The sequence below is a fragment of the Pistacia vera genome, unplaced genomic scaffold, assembly GCF_008641045.1.
Source record: "Pistacia vera cultivar Batoury unplaced genomic scaffold, PisVer_v2 Contig375, whole genome shotgun sequence".
NCBI classification, from domain to species: Eukaryota; Viridiplantae; Streptophyta; class Magnoliopsida; order Sapindales; family Anacardiaceae; genus Pistacia; species Pistacia vera.
Genome location: NW_022196196.1, coordinates 348,450 through 371,298, shown reverse-complemented (window position 1 = coordinate 371,298; position 22,849 = coordinate 348,450). Strand labels below are relative to the sequence as shown.

Sequence of the window (22,849 nt, the reverse complement as noted above, 5' to 3'; positions counted from 1 at the left end):
AAAAAATTAGTTGAAATATACGTAAATTAATCCTAACACTTATGATTATAAAAAAAAAAAATTATAAAAAATATTTATTAGGCAGGTATTTACTGTACTATTGTTGCACTTGATTTTGAACGCCAACGACTCGCACTTGCAAAGTGCTAAAAGAGTCTTAGAAATTGCACGTGATGGATCCATGAGATTTGAATATGGAATTGAGATTATATATGTTGCAGAAACATAAATAATAGACTGATAAGAGAGGTTTTTATAGTAGTTCGGATGCTTAAAGCAAGTCCTACATCCACTGTTTTTTTATTGATCTCTGACTATTTCTATGATATTGCCTATAAGACATACAAAGATGAAGAAATGCTTTGCTTACAGAGAGAAAAAATTGAACTCAAATCCATGCCTAGCTCTCATATGTCCAGCTTCCTTTTTCGTTAAGAGAAATGTCAATTTATACATCTTTAAAATCAATATAATGAGTGTTTTACAAGTTGCATTGACACATAAAGAGCTCTCGTCTGTTCATCTCTTAAAATGAGATAAAGTTGGTATGAATATCTTTGAAGAGGTATAAGCTTGACAACTAATACAAAAAAACATTTATTGAGTTGACATAAGCGTGACTTTTTAGGCATAACAACTATCATCTCAATTTTAATTAGCAAAAGACAAATGATCTCCAAAAAGACAAATGATCTCCAATAATCCATGTAAAAGAGAAGAACATGAAATTCTTTTTTAAGAGTTTCGAACGTGTATCTTAAAACTCCATTCACATATCCCTCCGATCAGACAAAAAGAATATCACGCACGAAAGGACAATTTAGAAATTTTAATACATAATAATCCCAAATATTCAAAATGTAACTCAGAAATCACATATCCTACCCCCCATGATTGTCTAATCCAAAGTCTAATCGCAATTTAAGGTACATTGTTATCTGAAATACAAAAACTTCCCTCCAAATTAGATATAGAGAAAGCCGCTTAGCTACCTGCAGTGTAGTGGATACCAACCACCACCACCATCACATTTCCAAAGAAAAGAAACCTCTTTCATGACACAATTGACAGAATAGTTGCCAGCAAATGAGGACTTAAATTGGAGGATTTAGTCAAATTGTCCTTTTTTATCACTTCAACTTGTCATTTGGAATATTTTGGCTGAGTACTTGTTTCATCAACGCAGTTAGAGCAACCGTTGTTTCCCTGTCACTGAATCCACCAACTCTCTTGGCCCTGCCCATAGAAATAGTGTACACTATGGTTAATTTTGGGTGGACTTAATTTAAAAAAAAAATGAATAAATAAATAAAAAATTAACCATATGGGATGCAGTGATGCAGGCTTTGTTTCATATGCTTCCTTCAATGATGTCAATTGTCAACTAATATTGGCAAAAGAAAAAGTAGTATAATAAGAGAAAGGTAAAAGAACTGAAAGTATTCTGGCAGCCAGATGAAGTACAGCATACCAGGTCCAACAGTGAGAACTGTCTTTGAGCCAGCAGAAACCTGTAAGAAATAAAACCCTCAATAATTTACCTTTAACTATCTAATTTGAGCGAAAAGTTAAAAACAAAAATCAAATTATTGTGATGAAAGAAGAAGAAATCTCAACATTATTCATGATAGACTAGTATTCCAAGTTTCGTATCAATAGTTACATGCATAACCAAAAAAGTAGTGTTCTTTATACATATTAGTATAAGCCAATACAACTACTCCAGCAGTACATTAGCCACAGTTTGCTCATTTTCATATTCTTAATAATAAGATAGAATTGAACCTGCAGCCCAAAAGCTGCAACTTGTGATTCAGCTGTTGACTGATTGCGACATCATCAAAAAAGCACATTGAACTTAATGCATCTGTTTCTTACCTAGATGGCATCATCAACAAGGTCAGAATAAATAGCACATAAAATTTGTCATTCTAAGATCTCCAACAATAACTTTGACACCGTGATAATGGAAAAAAAATTGATTGAATTTGCATGCTTTTGCAGCAAACTCAGTGCAAAACGGAATCAAAGACAATCTGAAATCATATGGCAGCCAAGTGTCCTGCAAAACTCTAATCAAAATGAAATGTTCAGAGTGACCAAACAGTTTATACATGGTAAGCCCTCAGTACATGCCTAATTACAAAAAGCCCAAAACTGAACCCACAATTTGATATATAATAGCACAATCACAACCAACAAATTCCAGAACGTTACAAATTTTGAAATGATGAAAGCTTGAGTCATATTTCAGAGGACAATCTGCCTTTGGAGATATGAATGCGGCCATAAAACATGCAGAGAAGATACACAACTATAAATGTATCTATCCATGTACGCATGATGCTTACTTCAAAACTTTTCTAATTCAAGGAGTTATAGGTGCCCTCTCAAGGCTTTTAAACCTAAGATGCCAATATTCTATTATTTCAAAATTTACCCACCACATACTTATTAACTTGTCTCGCAGTTACTCGGAATTGATTCTGCAATTACACAGTAAAAAATGGTACCTGGGTCCTTCCGGCATCCGCAACAACAAAAGTGGGAAGACCAATGATTTCAGCTGCTTCCTTCAGTTTATTCCTGATCAAGAGAATTAATATTCCCACAAATTAGCAATTGGAATTTTTTTTTTTTTTTTGGATAAGAGCCCAAGGCGAGGTCAAGCACAAGAGATGTACTGCTGCTATGTATTTATGAGAAAACTATATTGTTCACAATGAAATCACCTGCTTACATTTCTTGTTGATTCTTGCATGTAACCACTATTTTGGGTTGCCCACATTGCTCCCATTGTCTCAAAAGGGACCGGTCACTGCAAGGAATACTGAATGATGCAACTTTGAACTGATAATATAAACAGTCACACAAAAAGTAATGACTGGAGAACTCTGAAAATGAAAAATTATAACTAGCACAATTTTTTCTCCATATTAAAGTGCTCTCTTCCATGATTTAAGATGATAAAGTTAGATATCATATCTTTAAGCTTATTGATCATCCTGGTAAGTTCATAATTCTTGAAATCTTTCAAACAATTACCCAAGTGAGTGTCCAGTTTGAACACAGATACACATGCTACCGGGAATAACATTGCAGTTTCATTTATGAATACCAAATTTATAGATCTGAACTTCCACACGCTGTTTATTTCAAAAAGTTAGTTGTTAGACTTAGAGCATCTTTTAAGATCTTGGATTAGAGAAAGATACCCATTATTGGCACATGTCTACCTTTGCATAAGTACTGCATACATGCCAGTGGCAGCATCTGCAAATTCATAAAATAAATATTTGATCAAATACTTTAGATATATGCAGCATAAACCATAAATTAAGATCAAATGCACAATCCTCAATTTTATTACAAATTTGAATATCTTACGAGCACATTGAGATGCAATCTTTCCTGACCCCATCTTCAGGTCTTGTCTTACTATCAAAACCTGCCATGCTCTGAACAAAGTTATACACAGAAAAATATAAAATTGTGAAACCCACTTATACTAATACCTCATCTTTCCTAGCAAACACAAACCAAATTGGATTCATTATGAACATTTGAACAGATTGAAATAAGAAATTAATAGCAACACCAAACAAGCACTTGAACAAACCATTTTGACGTCTTGATCACCGTTACTCGAGACCGTAAAATGTTCTTGGGGCTTCCCTGGCAAGAAATTTTTCTTCTTTACATTACTTTTAGCCGGCTTTGATAAATCCAACAACATCCCAAAAATGAAACCAATTACAAGCCCTGGAATGAAATTCTCTGCCCTAAAACTCGCTGCAAACCATTCTTTCTCTTGCTTTTGCTGCTAGGATATTACACAAATAATCAAGCAACAGTAAGAAGAAAAAAGAACACTAAAAATTCGAACTTTTTTCTTAATTTTTTTACAAGTTGAGTAAACCGAGGCTAACAACTACTTGGGTTATGTTAAATAGGAGTGGAACATAGGCATTCCAAGTTTACTTTCTTTTACTCTTGTCTTTCCAAACATTCTCTCAGTTCTCCGTAACCAAACTGAACAAATTGAATTGATTACAGAAATTTCAATAAGAGCTGATTATTAAGTACCTTGTTCGAAAGCTGAGAAGAATTTCGATACGAACCCCACATCCTGGACTTCAGGAAACTGATTATTATTGAGTGGTGAATAGTTAAAACGGTCTATGATAAAAAGGATTTTTGCGTTTCGGCAGGAAGGTACGCAGATAAAACGAAAACGCCGTCGTTTTTTAATAATTTATTGAAATAATCACTTTTGTTGGAATTAATAAATCCAAAACTTTTAAATCTTATAAAAATTTTGTTTTGCTTTTTTTTTTTTTTAAATGATTAGAGTGTTCGGGCAACTTACACGTATCTTAATTAATTTTATAACTATTAGTTAAATAAAAACTTTAGTAATTATCTTTATTAATGATAGAAGATTCAAACTCAAAACTTTTAAATAATATATCAAAAACTCTATACCAAATCATTTAATCACTTAAAAGATAGTTTTGATTTTGCTATTTCAGTTTGGTCTTTCCATGGACCATGTTTCTGATTGATTAGGAACCATTTTGGCAAACTCATTAATTTAGGAATTTTTAATTAAAGAAATATGATTTTGCTCCCAATTTGGTTTATTATTTAATTAAAAAGAAACAAGTTATCGTCTCATTAAATCATAATCTTATTTTATTACTGCAACTTGAATAACGTGGCTTACAGAGAAGGTCATCACACAAAGTCAAGGTTTAGAATTGGAATTGCAGTTCCCCACGTTTCACTGTTTAGTGTTTCCCTATCCAACCGCTATTCCTCACGTGTCCTTCAACACCACACAAAGAATCTTAACCACTAATATTCTCTTACAAATCGGAGTTTCAAACGCCTCTCTTTCTCCTTAACCTCATTTACCCATTAACTAACTTCATTTCCTGTCCCAAAATGGAGTCTGTTGCCTCCAGTTCAACCCCTCCTCCCGATCAACAAGATCCCCGTTCCCAGCCCCGCTTCAGACTCACCCAACCCGTCACAGACCGTATAGGCCGAGCTCTCCGCCATCAGCTCCGCCTCCTCCACCGATCTGATTCTCTCTTTTTCATCTTGGGTGCCACTGGAAATGTTTACACCGTTAACTTATCCTCCGCTCCGTCATGCACATGCCCAGATCGCATTACCCCATGCAAACACATTTTATTTGTGTTTATCCGCGTTCTGGGTGTTTCTATTGATGACACGTGTCTCCGGAGGAAGACTCTCCGTCCCTGCAAGGTCAACCGTTTACTTGCCACGCCCACATTGCCGGAAGCATTGGCGGGGGCTGGCCTTCGCCATAGATTTCATCAGCTGTTCTTTCGAGCAAGGAATGAAAATAGTTCAGAAGGATTAATTGAAATAAAAGATACAAGTACGTGTCCTATATGTCTTGAAGAGATGGGTAAGGAAGAGAGAGTGGTGACTTGTGGGACGTGTAGGAATTTGATTCATGAAGAATGCTGGATGAGGTGGAAGAGAAGTAGGGGGAGGCGATCGGCTAGTTGTGTGATTTGCCGTTCAAGGTGGAGGGGTAGGAGTGATCAAGAGCAATATCTGAATTTGGCGCCTTATTTTAGCGAGGAGGATGAAAATGCGGCGGAGACGAGCGGCGGTCTCTGCGGTGGTTAGCAAGTTAGCTGGATACGCATGTAAAAATCATATAAATTTGCCTGAAAGTGTAAGATCAGAATATAGAATTGTTAAATTGAATCACGTTCTTTAATTCATTTGTAAATACAATCAGTCGCTAGGTTGATCTTCATTTATGTAATAAATGGATTTACCCTGTAGAGAAGATCAAAATTGTTAAATTATGCGATGTTCTTTCATTTGTTTATAGCTTAATGTGAAAAAACAAAAAAATGTTTAGCTACAGGAACAGGTTAACGTTCCTGATAATTAGTTATTTCAGTTCTTTGTTAATATCTTAATTTTTCCTTAATTAAGGATTACCCACGTTGATTCTTAGCTATTTATGCTACATTATTAATTTGACACGGCAAGTTCTATACACAAAAGGCCATTGATGACATCGCACGTGCAGTGGAGCATAAGAGCTTAAAAATGCAGAAAAAGTAAGAAGAAACATTAGAAGTCCCCTAGAAGTGGAGCTCTTAATCAGAGCGAAGATGAAATTCTTTTAATTTCGTCTTTGTTTGATGCTACATTTCTACTGGGATAGCGTTAACTTTTGCGTCTGAGATGCTTTTCCAAGTATTCGTATATAGATATACATCTTACCCACGCAAAGACATGTTCCAAATATTCCTCTTGCTTTTATCTATACATACGTAAAATTAATTAATTAATTAATTATTTAAAAATCACTATTTATATTTGATAATGTAACATACAGATGATTGTAATATATCTAATGTGTTCTAAGATGCAGCTTCTAATTACAACAAATAGATAGGATAAGCATGATCCTTTTGTTTTTGGTCAAGTGTTATTGATTGATTTATTTATTTTAAGGTTCAATCACCAATCAAACTCAAACAGCTTCTAATTTCAGTGGACTAGTCAACCTTAAAAGGAAATTTCTTAATTTCAATTTTATCACTACATTTTTAGATAATTACGACTTAGCCATTGACATTGATTCCAAAAACTTTATATAAAGCCCACGTATATCCCGATCACCTCATTACTCAACACTTTCACTTGCTGATCCAACTTTGAGCATTCTACAGTGTACACTATTTCTTTACTGACAGGGAAAATGGATCACACTGCAGCACCTCCAGACTTGCGCCGCAAGGTCGTCGCAGTCGCTGCCGGTGAATCTCACACTCTTGCTCTCTCAGGTAAAAAAAAAAATATATATATATATATACATAATTTTTTTCTTTTTAATCTTTTTGTTGTTGGTTATAATTAAGTTTTGGAGGGTTCTTGTTGTAGGTGATGGGTGTGTGTATACGTGGGGAAGAGGAATGTTTGGGCGACTTGGTACGGGTTCTGAATCCGATGAATTAACTCCGGTTCGAGTCAATTTTGACATTTCTGGTCAATCAGAAAATAAGAAGCTTAAAATTGTTGGAATTGCTGCTGGTGCTTATCATAGTGTTGCTCTCGCAGGTCAGTGTAGCTTATGATTCATTTTAATTAGATGCTCAAATATACTTCAGTTTGGACTTGTTAAATGTGGATAGTGGAGATTTATAATTGTTAAGTATCTACAATAATTAATGGCATTTGATAGTATGGTAATTGATATATCCAGATGGCCATTTTCTTGTGGAAATGAAATTTATTATGACTGATTAATTCTTTGGGTAATTAATTAACTCTAACAGATGAAAAATGTAGAGTGTGTTCAAGTATTAAATTGAAAAGGTGAAAGAAAATATGGAATAATTTTAGGTGAAGCCAATATTGCTGTGATGCTCTAATTTTCTTCGGCTTCTATGTTATTACAGATGATGGCTCAGTGTGGTGTTGGGGTTACAACATCTGTATCCTCCTTACATTTTATTTATTTATTTGATAGAAAACAAATTATTATATGGTTTAAAACAAAACTGATACAAAATATTAGGATGAAACGATGGCAGTTAGTAGAAAAAAAAATCTCTGTATTATATCATGGAGAGGTTCTGAACTCGCAGTCTTTTGCTGATTTGGATAAAAAGGAACCAAGGAATCTCTGTAGACTCCATAGAAGAGGATATCAGTTTTTTGTGGGACAAAGTTTGTTTACTTAGCATCTTTATGGGTTTCTGTTACTAAGGAATTCGAGGATTGTTCTTTTTTCTTCATGCTGGAAAATATAAGGCAGTTTTACACTAAAGTTAGGGCTTCGTATGGGTGTTATCTTGATGTTTTTTTGTGAATTCAGTGATTCAACAGAGTAAATTATGAGAGATTCTTCGTTAGTACTTTATTCTGTTAGCCTTTTTTCCGTGTCTTGTTTGCATCCCTTGACTGTTATATGGATGGCCAACTTGGTGGTAACGAAGAGAATTCTGCGGTACCCTGCTTGATGGAGCAGTTCCTTGATTCTTTGACTGATGAATCCAAAGCAAAGTATAAAGCACCAATTAAGGTATGGATTGTGTTGTATGTATCATGTCCTTGTCAAGTTAAGAGTTAAACTTGTTAAGCTTCTTATCACTTTGTATACTACAGATTTGTTCTGTCAAAGCTGGTGGAATGATGTCTTTTGCTATTGATAACATAGGGGCCTTGTGGATTTGGGGCAACTGCCCTCAGCAAACCAGCGTCACTGAAGCTGGTTTCTCTCTTGTAAGCAGTTTTACTCCTGTTCCTGTCTGGGATTTCTATGGTCACACTGTTGTGAAGGTGGCTTGTGGAAGTGAACATGTTTTAGCCCTAGTTAGTGCTGGAGAAACTTATAAAGGTGAAGATCTAGTATGCTATTCTTGGGGTAATAACAACCATGGTCAATTAGGCTTGGGAGATAGAGAGCCCCGGTCCCGTCCTGAAATCATAGAGATGTTTAAGCAGGACTCACCTTGGGCAGTTTATGAGGTAGCGTGTGGGTCCTTCCACACAGCTTTGCTTACTCACAAAAAGAGACCAAGTGACACATTAGGAAGTACGTGCTGGACGTTTGGCCTTGGTGAGAATGGTCAGCTTGGCCATGGAACAACCCATAGTGCATTGGTTCCCGAACCTGTAAAAGAATTACCACAGTATGCATATCTAATCTCTGTTGACTGTGGCTTATTTCACACAAGCGTTGTGTCATCTGCTGGAGAGCTGTGGTCGTGGGGAATGGAAAGAGGTCTTGGTCTATGCCCGAATGCTAGTTTTTCCAGTGGTGAAACAGGCGATGCTTATTCTCCCCTCCTAATTCAGTGTAATGGGCTTCGTGAACCCAAATTTCAGGATCCTGTTCAAGTTGCTTGTGGGGCTGCTCATACTGTTCTTGTTGCACATGATGGACATAAGCTCTGGTCTTGGGGTAGGGGTAGAAGTGGGATTTTAGGAAATGGTAAGGCAGTCGATTGTTTTGCTCCCAGTGTTGTGATGTGGCCTCCACTTACAGAGGATTTCAAGCAAGAGGAACTGAAGACTGCTGTTGAGGAAGATAAGACTGGAGAGAAGGATTCTGAAAGAGTTGAAGAAATGGATAAAAAATTGTCTTCGGCAATGGAGGAGATAAAGCTCCTTCAATCAAAACTCTCTGTAATGGAAAGATATGCTAGTATACTTCATGGCTCAATTTTTGGTAAACCTTTTGAAGAGCAAGATATTCCAATGTCATTGAAAAACACAGGTTTTTTTGACATTACAAAGGAATGGGAAAACATGTTAGAATCAGCAGATCGCAGTACGCTTGTAAGGTTGGAAATGTTCTATAGAAAGATGGTTGGTAGTGTCAAGGATAAATTAATGAAGAGAAGGATCCAGGAGATCATAAAGGAGACTCTTCATTCTTCAACTACAGGGATATAACTTAATCGGTCGCATTTTTTAGTTTGAATTGAAGAAAGATTGCGCATATAATAAACAGAAGCTTGTTGATATGTTTAATTAAAAGGAGGGTTTTTTTGTTTGCATGATCTTATAAGATTGGGTGATTTCTTGTAATGTGCGTTGTGGTAGTTGGTGTTTATTATTGGTAATAACACAAAAATGTAATGTATCCTCGTCCAAAAATAAAATGCAGATGTCATCATCTTTTTTTTTTTTTTTTTTTTTCGTTTTTCAGGAAAAAATGTATTCATGTAAAGACTTGGTACCATCCTGACCTTGTAAGTCTAATGCAACTGGCAAAATTCAAATATTAAGTAAGGAAAATGGATAATTTATTGGCTGCTAAAATTCGAGACTGGGAAGAGAAATTATTCAATAGTTTTAGAATTTCTAATGCATGAGTCTATAGATTTTAAAATAAAATGAGAAAAAATAAATAAATAATTGCATGAATTAAGAGGTGTGTGACATACACATGCACTTGCATCATGGGATGCAGTAATGTGATTCGATTTAATTAGTTGGATATATAAAAAGCCTTAGATTAAATAATGTTGATCTTATTGCAGATAATTTGTTATTGACTCTGAATATATGGTATTTGATATTACAAGATATATTAAGTAATCAAGATTAGTTAAATATAGTCAAAATATAAAGATTTTAATTATGCAAACCATACATAAGAGCTCCTAACTAATTTTAAAAATATTTACGTATTAATTCAAAAAATTATTATTAAGCGTTATTTAAAAAATATTTAATCTCAGGGGCCCACTCTGCGGCTCTAGTAAAACGATGCGCATGTTAGCAGAGCTCTACTCGCTTAATATTACAACTCCCTCCAAAAATCCGAGGCTGTTTCTTGACACCCCTCAGGTTTCTTTCAGAGAAGGAAAGTTACACCCCTCTAATTAACCACGTTAAGGAGATATAGAGTAATGCTATCTACACTAACCAATCTTACTAACCCTAGTACTAATTGACATCGCAAATGCCATCTCATCTACCACACCACTTAATGGCCACGTCAATTTTTCCAAAAAAATATATTTTTTTTCTTCAAATATCACTTCCCATAAGTTGACTCCCTAAATCAAATTCATTTTCTCTACAATACAAACACTGCATTTTTTCCCCATTCCTTTCAATTTTTACCTCTCATCTCACAATCAGTTTCTCAAAATTTCCCAGCCGATCTCATCCCAATTTCATTACATGTCGCAACGCCTCACCAAACGCTGACAAACCAAACCTGAATCATCTTTTCCATACGTTGCCAAACACCGCCACGCCACGCCACTCCTCGCCAGATGTTGCGATGCCTCACTAGACGTCGACAAACCAAAGACTAACCATCGTTTCCATGCCTCGCCAAAAGCTGTCACGTCTTGCCAAACCAACCGAAATCGTCGTTTCCACGCCTCGCCAGATGCCGCACCTTGCCATATGTCGTGACGCCTCACCAGATGCCGACAAAGTATAAACAAAACTCTCATCGTTCCCACGCCTCGCCAGAAGCTGTGACGCATCGCCAGTTGAGAATCGAAGGCACAGGTAGTACTCTATTATCTTTTTCAGTTTGATTTTTAGTTTAATTAGTTGTTAGGGTTTTTTCATTCTATCTATTTTTTAAATAAATTAATTCATCGAAGAAATGCGTGTTTATTTGGATGATTCACACTGGTTTTCTAAATAATGATGCTTGTTATTTGCTTGTTGATTAGGATTCCAGAAGCTGCCCATTTCAAGGCCCTTAGCTCTGCCGTTGAGGAAGCATTTATGGATTTCGTATTGTTGGTTGAATACTTGTGGTTGGTGTTGTATGTGATTAACTGTGGAATTTTTTTTCCTTGTTTCTAGATTTTCGTAGTCCTAAATATTTAGCAAGATTGTAGGAGAGCTTTAGAATGGTTTATAAATCCCATATAGAAGTTGGGTCTAGTTCATAGTTGCGTTTAATTCTGTTCGACTGGTTTGGTTCTCGTATGTTGGCATTTTAGTTTTAATACTGCTGAACTTTGGGCGTATGTATTTTGAGCCAAATATTTGCCTGTTCTATTCTGTTTTTAACTTTTGGTGCACCAGCTTGATATTTCTTCCCAGGTTAATAATAAAATATTCAAACATAAATAATTTTAGTAACTATTTTAGGCAGGTAGTTATGCCCACTCAATGGAATTATTTGCTTGTCTTTTGGTAGCTATTTTAGGCAGGTAATTGTGTTGTTGTTGCAGACTCTGCATTATTGCAGTTTTTGAAGGTTCCGGGAGATTGCTGCATTCTGGGTAGTTTGTGCTGGTTTGTTAGTTTTATGCTTCTTGCAGTGTGTGCAATCTCTAAAAGGTTGTTGCAGTTTGTATAGGCTATCTAGTGTGTGTTTGCTGACGGGAGTTTTCTACAGTTTGTGTAGCCTTTGGTTGTTGGTTATAGGATGTGTGGCAGGTAATGCAGTATTTTACAAGATTATGCTGCAATTGTGCTGTTGCTGAGGGAGTGCTTTAGCTTGGTCGAAGATGCATCAGTTTTTGCAGTTTTTGTTTGCTTTGTCTGGGAGATTTTGCAGCTGGTATAGCTTGTGTGTGTGTAGTTTTTAAAGTTGTTGCAATTGTTCTCTGCCTTTGGTGTTGTGTGCAATTTTCAGGTGTCTGTTACAGCTTGTGTAGTCCATGCTATCTTTGCGTTTTTTGTTTTCGGGATTTCCTTCTAGCTTGTACAATGTGGATTGTTGGTTTTGAAGCTTGGCCTACTTTTCTGGTTTGGTTTGCTGATCCTTTTTGTAAAGGCCTTTTAGGGGTTGATCTTTGGGTGCCCTTGGTTGCTTTGGTCTCTTGTGTATAAGGATTGCCTTTCCTTGGTTGTCCTTGCTTTTGTAGTTTTGTCTCTTGGGAATGCCCAAGGTTCTTGGTTCTAAAGGAGTCCCCTTTCTTAGGTTGTAATTCTTTTATAAAATTATTGGGTTTACCCAAAAAAAAAAAAAAAAAAAGAAGTAACTTATCATAAATATAATTATGTGTATATACATATATTGTCCTGACTGAGTAGAGATAAAAAAAACATAGTTAATTGTTATCATAGAGGTTTATTTATATATCGTGAAAAAACCTTCGCAATTTGGTAAAGTAATACAAACATTGAAGTAAATATTGAAGCAGGACGCCTGTACTGCCTTGATAATTTTGTTGCTTCTTCCAAATATGGATTATTATCCATAATCATCGAAGAGATTGATAGAGATTTTAATTAGGCACAGTTTTAATTAAACATTGAATTACCAACAATTCATCAAACTCAACTAGCTATAAATAAATATTTTAGGTCAATCTGGTCTCAATATTTAACTAAAAAGAGAATATATTTATTAGTATTTAAAATCACATAAAGACGGTAAGTAATTCTACTAAACATGGCCCGATCATCTTGACAAAGAGAATGTGCAGAGTTCTATACAATAAAACTGTACAATCAGCCAAACTCTCCTGGACAAAGCAAAAATAATAGGCCTAATCATCGCGTCTGGCCCCCAAAACACTACATTAATAGCCAACAAAATGCAGCATTAAAGCTGTAACTCCAGAACACACTACACAAACAACCAAGCTATTTAACAAAACATTGCACAACTCCGAACATATTTCTGAGAATTGCAAAACTGCAGTTTTCTGTTGCTTCATCTCCCAACAAAGCTCTCCAAAATCCTTTGTTTGGTCATGCACCAACACCATCCACTACACAACAATAACCAACATACCCAAACAGCCAAAAACTATAGATCTAGCACCAGAACACCTCAAGAGCAGATCCAACACAAAAAAAAAAAAAACTGCACTTATTGAGAAAATGTCCTAGTTACTTCAAAAAGCTAAAACTCCAAAAATCTATAAATTCCCAAAACTGCAAAGAACAAAAACAAAGCTGCAACACCAAAAAATCCTACACCAACCCAATAGTCTACTGTGAAATTAATGCTGAATGTTGGAGACCTACCATGAAAAAAATTACAGCTAATAAACATCTTAATACAATATTAGAAAGTTAATTCTAATGCTCCAGAGTCAAGACATGCATCATTTATCAATGCACCATCCATGAGCAACTCATTTACATCACTAGCATATAACTTAGACTTCGCATAATCTTCCTCCATCAATATGCAGGCACCAATCATAACCTACCATATTAAAGGAGCAAAACTATGGCAAGCAGCAATGAAACCACACACAAGCAGTTAAATACATACACAATCATTTTGATACAAGATTTTGATATTAGAAATGAGTTTCAAGCAACAAATTGGGGTTAAAATATAGGAAAACTAAAAAACCATAAGCACCTGGAGCTGCTGCTCTTGAGCTGATGAACATGAGCATCCAACTTCCTGAAACTCAAGTTCTTTTGATCCCTATGCAAGATACAACAAGAACTCAACCACTTGAGTAGACTGAGAAATTTTCAAAACAGAAGCAAAAGCTAAAAAGAAAGTAAAATAGAGAACCAATAAGGAAAGTGAAAGATTTATACCTAAACATGAACCATGCATAAAATAATGTTAGTAATACACAACCCAGAGGTCCATTTTTTGAGATAAAATCTCAACCATAAGGCACAAGGGCTTGTTCTTTTATCTCATACTTAAAAAAAGCCCAACCTGCAATAAAGAGAAACAAATAGACAAATAAATTATTTTGCAATGAAATAATCCAGCAATTGTCAAACCACAAAATTAACAACACATGTTAACAAGTATAACATTTTATCATACTCTCGAGCTCTTATATTGTTCTTAGATGCTGTTTTAAAGCTACATAAATAATACCGTGAAACAAAAGATGGTTTAATATTATGGGTTTATAATTTGGGAGAGATTTTTGATAGATTCAGCAAATGAAATGACGAGTGTTAGTGGAAGACGGTGGTCGGCTCTGTTGGTGGACAACAACGACTAGTGCTGGTGGTGGAAAACGGTGGTTGGCGTCGGTGGTGGTGGTAGAGGACAAACGGCTAGTGGTTTATGGTTTCTAATTTGAGAGAGATTTTTGGTACATTTAAGTGAATGAAAAATCACTAGTGTTGGTGGAAGACGGTGGTCAACGCTGTTGGTGGACGATGACGGGCGATGCTGCTGGTGGAAGATGGCGGCCAACACTACTGGTGGTAGAGGACAATCAGATGCTGATTTATGGTTTCTAATTTGAGAGCCATTTTTGATACATTTGAGTGAAGGAAAAATGACTACTGCTATTGGAAGACGATGGTCGACATTGCTAGTGGACGACAACAGCCGGCGTTGGTGGTAGAAGACGGCGACCGACGGTGGTGGTGGTAGAGGATATACGGTTGGTGGTTTATGGTTACTATTTTGAGAGATTTTTCTTACATTTGGGGGAGGCAATTAAAATTTTAAATTTTTTTTTTTTTTTTTTTTTAGTTTTTGGGGGAATTGACGTGACAATTAAGTGAGGTGGCATCTACCACGTCAGTTAGTACAGGGGTTAGTAAGATTTGGTTAGTGCAAATAAGCATTACTCTTATTCAGATAAGTTTTGGAAGGTTGGTGATTAGTATGGTTCCATTTAAACAAACAAAGTATTTTGTCCATTTTAACCTTAAAATTGTTACTTTTCTCTAACATTTATTAGCGGGGTTTAAGTGTTTTATTTCGAAACGTGTGTGTCTCCTAGTAGTTTGCTAAACCTGAGGGATGCCAATGTAAAAGCCTCCGGAAAGCGCATGTTAGCAGCTCCATACTCGCAGATCATTTTTAACAAACCCCTCCAAAACCCTTGCTCTCTTTGACAGACATACAGACCAACTATAGTCTTTCTCTGGCAAAATGTCCGTCGCCGTTTCAGGCACCGGCGAAAAGAACGGCGGCGCTTTGGTTCCGTACTCGGACGAGGCTAAGAAGCCAGTGGTCTATTCTCTAGGACACGGCGTGAGGCCGCCGATCTCTCGGCTCGCCATCTCTTGGTCCCGAGGCAACTCTCTCCGTGTCTCTGTTTTCCGGGAACCATCGCCATCCGAAGATTCTGGTGATGAATGTGGAGGTAAAGTGTTGGAGGTGCGGCTTGGCAATGGAGACGGAGAGATCAGCGACGCGCAGTGGAGAAGAATAGCCTACGGTTCGGTTTCTCCCTTTGCTCTTCTTCAGAGTCGAAGAAATTCTGTCTCTGGCTTGTCAAAGATGTCCTTCAATTCGTCGCCGTATCACGTAGAATGGTAAATATTTTTAAGGAGTTTTAGAATTGTTAACCTAAAAAAAAGTTGAGTATTGGCGAAAATTTTGTAAACTCTTTCAGTTGAAAACAGTGAGTTCTACAATTTAGTTATCATCTCTTAATTCGTTAATGCTTTCGTTTCAGCATTTTCTCTCTAATTTTGGGTTTTAAAGCTTAAGAAATATTTCAAACACATATGTAATATCTTGGTCACATTGGAAAATCAGGTGGGAGTATGTATTGGAGTACAGCAAGGACATAAATTCGCTTCTTAGTAATTCACAGCCACCTCCTCCATCTCTAATTGACGATCCAAAGGCTGTTTTAAAGGTGAATATTTGGTTACTTACATGAAATTTAGTTACTGTATGCACTTCTTTAAACAGCCTTTTCCAATTGAGACCTGTGAGTGGTTCGTGCAGAAAGTTGAGGAGCCAACATGTTTGAAGGCGGCATGGGAGCTGATGGAAGTTTTTTATGCTGACAAACTTTCTCAAGCATGGCTACCTGAACGTCTGGTTGATTGGTTATCTGTAAATATCTTCCTTATGCTTTACCTGGCCCTTCTTTGGTATCAATTTTAATTGGAACCCTTTTTATTATTATTTTTTTTTCATACTGATCATAATTCTTGGCAGGATTATGATAGCCTCCTCTCAGGCACACTGGTGACGGTCCATTCTAAACTTGTGGATTTTCAGAAGGACCTTATCAGCCTACAGGTTTGCTCCTAAATGTTGTTCCTGCCCTATTTTTCCTTCATTTTGATGAGGATACTTTACCATAGTTCACTAATGTTCAATTGGGATGTAAACTCTTCTGCAGTAGTTTGCTGAGGATTTTAGCTATAGTTTCTAGTAAAATAGTACTAAGAACAAGTATGGGCTAGGACCTCGGGCACAGGCTTCCCTTCCAACATTTATGTAGAATTGTTGGAACTAAATGTGAGAGGGTATACATTATCACTAAGAAAATTCCATGCCCATTTTAGTATATTACTTAATACTTTCATAATTTTTTTTTTTACATTGTCCAGTCACTGCAGGCACTCAAGTAGTTGAAGAGAATGGGTGCCAACTTTTCTATAGTTAAAACTACTATTCAATTTTCTGTTTTTTGATTCATTTAACATTATAAATACTTGTGAGGTAATGGATATGGAATTTATGTGTTGCAATTACTTTGTTGAAGAGCTTTTCGCCCTAGGCTATTTTGATCATCTATTGCTTTAGTTTATTGTTACTTATTTTCTAATAGAAATTTTGAGTGGTATTTGGAGCCCCATAACTTTTAAATGTTGGTGTGATGAACTTGTTAGATGTAAACTACTCATCAGTTCATATAGTATTTTTCATGCAAGGTCTCTTGGCAAAACTGGGGTTTACATTAATTTAGTAAAGCTCTATAAAATGGTGTAATTTTACTGGATTATTTTCTGCAGGTCATTGAGGATGATCCTAAATATTGGGAAGTGATGTCATCAGCACTAGCAGTTGGTTGGCTGGAGATTGTGGTAAGTAGTTTCAGGGTTCTGCTTAGATGTGTTGGGTTCTACATTTCAGTGGTAAGAGACATCATATATTTCTTCTGTTGAATGCAAGTGATCACTAAAGAATTCAAAATCTTTCACTTGCAGGTGAAATTACTGCGCTTACATGGATCTTATCAGCTAGATCAGCTTGGAAATCGTGAGGTTGGTAAGGGTAATTATTTACCATGACACAGATCATGCCAAAGATATGGTCATGAACCATCTTGAACTTATGAATAAGTTACTTCCTCACTTTGGATTTAACATTATCTATTATGTCTTTCAGCCTGTGACTAGGCCTCTTCTAATGTCTAAAATCAAATACATAACGGTGAACATACTTGTTTGACCTAGGATGGGAATTAGCAGGAGATTAAGATGGGACATTTTACAGGTCATTGCCTTTGGAAAAGTGGTCACTGCAATAGAACTTTTTCTTAGTTTTTCTTTTTAAAGGTATCTCATAGGGAGGGATTTGTCTAACAATTCAATTGGTAAATGGGATGATATGCTAAAATTTTGTGAATGTTCAATGTTTGTACTTCCATTTTGACCATTTTATGTTCTAGCCAATTAAAATATATGCTTGGCTGTTTTTCCATTTTTGAATTACTTAAATTTGGAATTGTATAAACTTACATCTAAATTACAACATGGATTTACTGTACTTCATGAAGCAACACCTTGTATTCATGTCAATTACATGCTTTTAGAAATTGGAATATGCATAAATGTTTATGCACTTCAATCTTATCCAGTTTTGATATCATGTTTTTGAACAGACTGAGAATGGCCTGGTAGAGGCAGTTGCTGTTCTTATTTCAAAAATGCCACGAATGCGTCCAGAATTAGAAACTGGAAAACTAGGTGACTGCTATAAAGCTAAGCCTGATTTTATCAAGGTATCTTTGTACTTTTTAGTAGTATACTCTTTTTCATGACTTTTATCCACACACAGAGACTCCCTTGATACATCTTTTTCAGTAGATATATTACTCCATATATATTTTTTACCTAGGCATGGGAGAAATGGCGGACACAAATAACTAAGCTGGAATGTAGTGCATTCTGGGTTCAGTGTGCTCATCGTCAAACTCGAGACGGCCTGAGAAATATGCTACAAATCATGTTGGGGAACACTAATTGTCTCTGCACTGCTACGTGTCATTGGATAGAGCTATATATTTCTCACTTTCTATATATCAGGCCATTCACTGTGGTAAATATCTGTTTTCGATATGAATTTTTTTGTGCTATTTATTTCTGTTGTTATAAAGTATTTACTTGCAATCCAGATTTAAAGAAGACATATAATTATTTTTCTTGGGCCAGGGTTTAGAAAGCATGAACAGCCTGGCTCAGAAATGCATTCAGTTGAAACCAATGGCCAGTTCCCATAGATTAATGGGACTCATGATTGGGATTCTTGGTGAGAATATTGAGGTGAGTCATGTGGTTGGACACTGGTAGTTAACGTTATGCATTTTTTAACCTTGTTCCTCTTTCTGGTCATAAAGTCCTGTTAGATTTTTTAAAATGTTGCAGGTTGTGTTAGCAGAATGCTCCAAAGGATTTGGTCCTTGGTGAGTGGCTATTTGTCTTCTCTTCCTGATTTCCTTTTTTTTTTTCCCCCCCCAATCATACTTTAAAGGTGTCATCTCCCCCCCATCACCACAGGAGGGCAGGGGATTAAAGATAAACATGAAACTTGGCTTTTCTTCTTTTGTTTCTTAGATCCATTAAGAGCAGCTTTTAATCTGGTTTATCATTAGGATGGTCACTCATGCCATAGAGCTGTTGACTGCTGGGAGCGATCAAGCAGATATTCTTCTGCATGAAGAGCATCATAACTTGGGTGAGATCAACATGGAGGAGCTCCATCGGCTTGTCTATGCACAAGTTTTGTCTGCTCATGCGTTGACTTGGCAAGTGAGTGTCTATTTTTCTAGGGTGTATTGATTTCTTATGTAAGGTAGAGTGTTTTAGAAGAGTTAAAATTATCTTAAGAAGTATTCATGGGCATGTAACTGCACACTGTCGTTGACAAGTTTCTATTTAAGTTGATGCTCTGCGTGCGAATACTAGTCAGCATTTCTAATTCTCTGTTTTCATTTTTATTTATCTTCTTGTGCTTTTTTTTTTTTTTTTTCCCTGGAAGCAGTGACGTGCATCATTTTATTATGTTTTCTTACTCTTTTGTGGCTGCTTTGTTCACAGATCGCTCCAATTTATTTGGCATCATGCATGAAGCAGGGAATGGGTTTGTTGGAGATATTATTGTACAAGCAACCTGTTTATCATAAGCAATTTCTACTTAAGGTGATCAGTTCAGCTTTGCTGTCAGCTTTTACTTTTGTGGCACTTGCTCTATTTTATTTTTCTATTTTCCTCATCTAATCTTCTTGTATTTGTATCGTTTTCTAGTTATTATTGGACACGATTTTTTGTATTTCGTGCAGAATATAGAGATCTGCCGCCTATATGAACTTGACAGTGTTAGTTCAAGAATTATGAAGGTATATGTACATGTCAATCTGGGACATATTCTGTCTGTTAATGTACAATACTTTTAACAATTGCAAATATTAGGAAATTCTGGTTTTCCTGCCCTTTAGTGATTTAGGCTAGAACTTGGAATACATTATATGCAAGTTCTAATGGAGTTAAATTTTTATTACAGATAATATTTTGAATTGTGGCATTTGTGTTGAATTTTTTCTGTTTTAATGTGTAGATTGCCGGAATGTACCATTGGAAGCATGGCAGGAAAGGTTCTGGAATTTTCTGGCTTCAGCAAGCGCGGGATGAAGTTCGACTTAACAGGATTGCTCAGCAGATGTTTGATTCAGTTGGAAAGTCGATATCTGATGAAAGTTTCAGGGTAACTATCATCATATTCAATTGAATTTAGTGGGTTAGGAGCTTCTTAATGAAACATATTATTTACATCTGTTGCTGTTCATTGTTTTTGAAAATACTCAGTCTTTTGTTTTTATTTTGAATTCATATAACCTATTTTCTGTAAGTGCAGCAATGGGAAGGTTTGATTCAATTGTTGGGTTCTGAATCTAACATGGTTGGGGGTCTTGACTTTCTACACAAGTATGTATTCATCTTTACAACCCTCTTGACTTTGTGGTCTGATAATCACTTATCATATTTTGTTTGATTACTTTGATCGGTTCTAATCCTCAGTGCACCCTATAGGTACAGGGATTTTAAGAAGTCTCTTTTGCAGATTCATGATGGAAAAACTACTGACACTGCTTGCCAAGCTGTAGAATCACTTGTATCAGTATGTTATGGACTCCTTTTCTATATAAAGTGATGTTACTACCATTATCAACTAAATTTACTAATTTCTAAGACCAATGAATTTGCCATGAATGGGGTTTCTCCTGTGTAATTTGTCTTATTTGCACAGATGGCTATGGATCACGCTGAATTTGCTAATACATGTGTCTATAGTCAATATAGAAGGCCTACTCTTTGATGGATTTATTTTTGTTATATTTTATTTTATAATTTTGTGTGAAAATCGCCTTTGATTCATTCTCTTCTCCACCCAAGAATGGTTCAAATTGGCATCTGTTTTCTGTAATTTCTTATTAATTTAATTTCCAATAAAAGAAATTTTGTTATGAAAATGCAGCTTATGAAAAATCCTTCTACACCTCAGCGCTTCTGGTTGCCTCTTCTCTATGATTCGGTGAGCTCTTTTTTTATGATGTTGCTCTGCATAAATCCCTTGGGCTCAGTAAATTCTAGTGCGTTTCTAAGTGCTAGTTATCTACTTATGTCAGTAACTCTTGTATAAATTTGTTCAAGTGCCTGACTGTAGGTGCAGTCAATAGACAAAATTGTTGTTTTCTTGGTAGAATGATTAGTGGATGTATGGCTTGATTCATTTTCCCCATTTAACTTTTGAATGGCTCATTTTGTTTATCCATCTTCCAAGAATTTTCAAGATGAGATCACATGGCAGAAGGCCTGTAAATGTGAACACACTTTATTATGTATGTGGAAGAAAAACTATAACAGATGTATATAAACCAACTAAACATAGGATGCCGCATCAGTTCGCGTGATATGTACTTGCCCCATCATTGATTGGTTGTATTATACATCTGTTGTATGGAAGATTCTCTCTTGTGTGGAATTATTTAAACATGCATCTCTTTTTGCTTTACTAATTCCCTTTTAATAATGCTTTTGTGCAGTTGAAACTGCTTACTTGGCAGGAGAGGCCTTTGCTAAATGTCACGCAGACAAATCTTCTATTGAATAAACTGCAAGAATTATCCATGGCAAGGCTACGGCCAGACTTCATTGAAGCCAACTTGCCACCCCAGGCATTGAGCTCTGTTAGATTAGCTCTTGCAACAAATCTTGGGCGTGCTGTCCTGGAGGAATAATGGTGCCAGTATTTCTGTTGTTTTAGACTATCTGGTTAGGGATCGGTAAGCAGTCCTTCTTTATCCTTTCCTATAGTGACATATGCTGCTAGCCATATCTTTATAGAAGAAAATGAAAATTATGAAAATGTTAATCCTTCTACTTATGTTCTCTTTTAATTTATGTAAGAAACTTGATGGAGCAGGTTGTTGTATTATATTATGTAAGTCAGATGGCAAGAATAACTAAGGCTGTCCTCATTTTATTCTCGGAGGCTGCTGAAATGAGTTGTATTCATAGATATGGATGTCTTAAAATTAATGCAGGATCACATTTTCAAGATCATTGGCTAGGAAAGCTTCTGGTTGAGCATAAATAGAGATGTAATGTGAGGAATGCGCGTATAGTAGCTCATCTTCTATCTTAGTATTCATTGATATCGTTTCAAGCCACCTGTAAGTCTCAGTCTTTTTTAGGTGGGCGTGAATTGGGTACTGTTTTGAGCCAACATTAGTTAATGATATTAAAATTGGTTTGGTGGATGGGTTTTGCTCTATAATATTAATGATAGCTGTTATTACGTTTGCGCGAGTGTTGGGATTTCATAGTGGTTGATCTCCTCATCTGACAGCTTTCAATATGTAAGGAAAATTCTTGGTGAGACATGAACGTGATTAGGATTATTAATTTTTTTTAAGTGAATAAATATTATATGAAGATTTTATAACAAAAATCCCTGTTAGATATAATTAAATTCCCTTGTGGTTATAGTAATAATAGAAATCTTTATGTCATTAAGTTTTTAGTGTTTAAAATAAAACGGCAGAGTGGTAATTTCGTAAATTTTTTATCAATTGATCATGTTATAAGTTTTAATATACGTTATTTCTGAAATCTCATATATACTTTTGTAATTTGATTAAACCTCAGATCTAACCTCTTTTATTATTTAATGTAGTATTTGATACGATTTTATTGGCTTTGATACGGATGCAATGGGTCCAGGATTTTACTTATAAATTGTTACATTGCCAAGAAAGTTATCCTGAAATTTGGTGGAAGTAATACAAACCAGTATCTTGGGTTGCTTTCATTTAAGAGCATCATTGTAAAACAGCTAAATCAGAAGTCGAGAACTGACGTAATTTTTACTTTCAATAAGTATGTTATCCCGAACCGAACAGCTATTATATTCTGCTTAAGTTTTTGGGTCAAGGAAAAA

The 22,849-nt window shown here is 35.8% G+C and overlaps 4 protein-coding genes across 5 annotated transcripts; 3 read left to right on the top strand and 1 right to left on the bottom strand.

The window, feature by feature from the left end:
- Nucleotides 1–1,031: 1,031 nt before the first annotated feature.
- LOC116140702 (peptidyl-tRNA hydrolase 2, mitochondrial) lies at nt 1,032–4,219 on the bottom strand. 2 transcript variants are annotated; one of them, XM_031426296.1, is made up of 8 exons: nt 4,087–4,219; nt 3,620–3,823; nt 3,388–3,448; nt 3,237–3,273; nt 2,741–2,818; nt 2,514–2,586; nt 1,472–1,511; nt 1,032–1,236 (listed from the first exon to the last, which is right to left on the bottom strand). In XM_031426296.1, exons 1-8 carry the CDS (start codon nt 4,126–4,128, stop codon nt 1,187–1,189), a joined length of 585 nt encoding a protein of 194 aa, XP_031282156.1. In that variant the 5' UTR covers nt 4,129–4,219; the 3' UTR covers nt 1,032–1,186. The 2 variants fall into 2 exon arrangements, with proteins under 2 accessions (XP_031282156.1, XP_031282157.1); XM_031426297.1 differs by having other exon boundaries at nt 3,620–3,820; nt 4,087–4,203.
- A 499-nt stretch (nt 4,220–4,718) lies between these two features.
- On the top strand, nt 4,719–5,960 carry LOC116140713. Its single transcript, XM_031426308.1, has one exon. The coding sequence runs from the start codon at nt 4,948–4,950 to the stop codon at nt 5,665–5,667; it is 720 nt and encodes a 239-aa protein (XP_031282168.1). The 5' UTR covers nt 4,719–4,947; the 3' UTR covers nt 5,668–5,960.
- Nucleotides 5,961–6,677: 717 nt separating this feature from the next.
- LOC116140708 (ultraviolet-B receptor UVR8-like) lies at nt 6,678–9,653 on the top strand. Its single transcript, XM_031426303.1, has 5 exons — nt 6,678–6,845; nt 6,943–7,119; nt 7,461–7,496; nt 7,977–8,086; nt 8,170–9,653. The coding sequence occupies exons 1-5, from the start codon at nt 6,761–6,763 to the stop codon at nt 9,460–9,462; spliced, it is 1,701 nt and encodes a 566-aa protein (XP_031282163.1). The 5' UTR covers nt 6,678–6,760; the 3' UTR covers nt 9,463–9,653.
- Nucleotides 9,654–15,263: 5,610 nt separating this feature from the next.
- On the top strand, nt 15,264–22,246 carry LOC116140709 (nuclear pore complex protein NUP85). Its single transcript, XM_031426304.1, has 18 exons — nt 15,264–15,702; nt 15,929–16,031; nt 16,124–16,234; nt 16,340–16,423; nt 17,143–17,214; nt 17,338–17,394; nt 18,015–18,134; nt 18,251–18,451; nt 18,565–18,675; nt 18,778–18,815; nt 19,005–19,161; nt 19,450–19,551; nt 19,692–19,748; nt 19,967–20,113; nt 20,264–20,334; nt 20,440–20,527; nt 20,885–20,941; nt 21,453–22,246. The coding sequence occupies exons 1-18, from the start codon at nt 15,317–15,319 to the stop codon at nt 21,645–21,647; spliced, it is 2,157 nt and encodes a 718-aa protein (XP_031282164.1). The 5' UTR covers nt 15,264–15,316; the 3' UTR covers nt 21,648–22,246.
- Nucleotides 22,247–22,849: the final 603 nt, after the last annotated feature.